This window comes from Hevea brasiliensis, chromosome 15 (assembly GCF_030052815.1).
Source record: "Hevea brasiliensis isolate MT/VB/25A 57/8 chromosome 15, ASM3005281v1, whole genome shotgun sequence".
NCBI lineage: Eukaryota > Viridiplantae > Streptophyta > Magnoliopsida > Malpighiales > Euphorbiaceae > Hevea > Hevea brasiliensis.
The window spans coordinates 18525792-18527659 of record NC_079507.1 but is presented as its reverse complement, the minus strand read 5'-3'; the positions used below and the strand labels follow the sequence as shown (position 1 = coordinate 18527659).

General features: G+C 42.9%; 1 protein-coding gene across 1 annotated transcript; it reads right to left on the bottom strand.

Annotated features, from left to right (window-relative positions):
* Window positions 1-300: 300 nt before the first annotated feature.
* On the bottom strand, window positions 301-1303 carry LOC131174022 (uncharacterized). Its single transcript, XM_058137050.1, has 2 exons — window positions 753-1303; window positions 301-472 (listed from the first exon to the last, which is right to left on the bottom strand). Exons 1-2 carry the CDS (start codon window positions 1301-1303, stop codon window positions 301-303), a joined length of 723 nt encoding a protein of 240 aa, XP_057993033.1.
* Window positions 1304-1868: the final 565 nt, after the last annotated feature.

The window sequence follows — 1868 nt, the reverse complement described above, 5'->3', positions numbered from 1 at the left end:
AGACAAGATTAAACAATTGATGAGGCGGGATGTTTATAGAATCCGCATAGATTTGACATTTATGACACTTTTGAAAGTATTCGATGCAGTCTTTTTCCATAGTAGTCCAGAAGTATCCCCGTCTCATGATTTGCTTAGCCATCATATGCCCATCAGCGTGAGTTGCGCAATTCCCCTCATGAGTCTCAAAAAGGATCCTCCTTGCTACTTTTGCATCCACGCACCTAAACAATTTGCCATTGGAGCTCCTTTTGTACAAAATTTCACCGCTGGGGTAGTATCCCAGTGCTAATCTCCTTATCATTCTTCTTTTGTCTCTGCTTGCCCCTGGAGGGTATTCTCTGGTTTTGATATAGACCTGGATGTCATGATACCAGGGTTTACCATTGGTTTCTTCTTCGACCATGAAACAATAAGCTGACTCACTTCTTGCTTTGATTTGCAACACCTGTGTTGTCTGTCCCTCTTCCATCTGAGCCATGACAGCCAGAGTGGCTAAGGCATCAGCAAACTGGTTCTTATCGCGATTGAGGTGGGTGAAGGAAATCTCTTCAAATTTCTTGATCAATTCTAGGAGGTACTTTTGATATGGGATCAGTTTCGAGTCTTTAGTCTGCCATTCTCCTTTGACTTGGTAAATGATCAAAGCCAAATCTCCATACACCTCTAACTTCCTGACCTTCATTTCGATGGCAGCCCGCAAACCCATCACACAGGCTTCATATTTTGCAACATTATTGGTACAGTAGAACCTCAGCTTGATAGCTATCGGGAAGTGCTTCCCGTCAAGGGATATCAGCACAGCACCAATCCCATTACCAGACAAATTGACCGCTCCGTCGAAATATATTTCCCATACATCAGCCGCTTCTTTGTCCTCACTACTGACCTCATTGACATGCTCATTGGGGAATTTGAAATCCAAGGCTTCATAATCTTGGATCGGGTTTTCTGCCAGGAGGTCAGCAATTATGCTTCCTTTTACTGCCTTCCTGGTCATATAGACGATGTCATATTGAGAGAGTATGACCTGCCATTTTGCTATCCTCCCTGGTACAAACGGGCTTTTAAATACATATTTGATGGGATCCATTCGGGAGATAAGCCACGTTTTATGATTCAACATGTAGTGTTTGAGTCGATTTTCTGTCCAGGCCAATGCGCAGTAAGTTTTCTCCAGGAATGAGTACCTCGACTCGCAATCGTTGAATTTCTTACTCAAATAGTAAATGGCTCTTTCCTTTCGCCCCATGTCATCATGCTGCCCCAGGACACAACCCATCGAATTTTGTTGAACTGCCATGTACAGAATCAATGGCCTTCCCGCCACTGGAGGAACCAATATTGGCAAATTTGATAGGTACTGTTTAATCTTTTCAAAAGCCTCTTAACAAACTTAATCCCATCGAGCGGTGTTATTCTTCCTGAGTAGCTTAAATATGGGCTTAGCTTTAGCAGTGAGGTTGGAAATGAATCTCGAGATGTAGTTCAGCTTTCCCAGAAAACTACGCACCTCCCTTTCTATCTTCGGGGATGGCATTTCTTGAATGGCTCGAACCTTGTCTGGATCTACTTCTATTCCTTTTTCACTTACTATGAATCCCAATAGCTTACCTGACCTAGCCCTAAACACACACTTAGCTAGGTTCAATTTCAGTTGATACTTTTTGAGCCTTTCGAATACCTTTTTCAACACTTGTACATGACTTTCTCCCTCTCTAGACTTGATGATCATATCATCCACACACACCTCCACTTCCTTGTGCATCATGTCATGGAATAATGTGACCATGGTGCATTGATAGGTAGCTCCAGCATTCTTTAACCCAAATGGCATAACCCGATAACAAAATACCCTCTACTGGGTG

What these genes read in the sequence shown, in the direction of transcription:
- LOC131174022 (XM_058137050.1), bottom strand. Translation starts at nt 1,303, where the DNA reads ATGGCAGTTCAACAAAATTCGATGGGTTGTGTCCTGGGGCAGCATGAT. An exon ending in CCGATAGCTATCAAGCTGAG is followed by an intron (nt 473 to 752) that starts GTTCTACTGTAC and finishes GTCATGGCTCAG; the next exon opens with ATGGAAGAGGGACAGACAAC.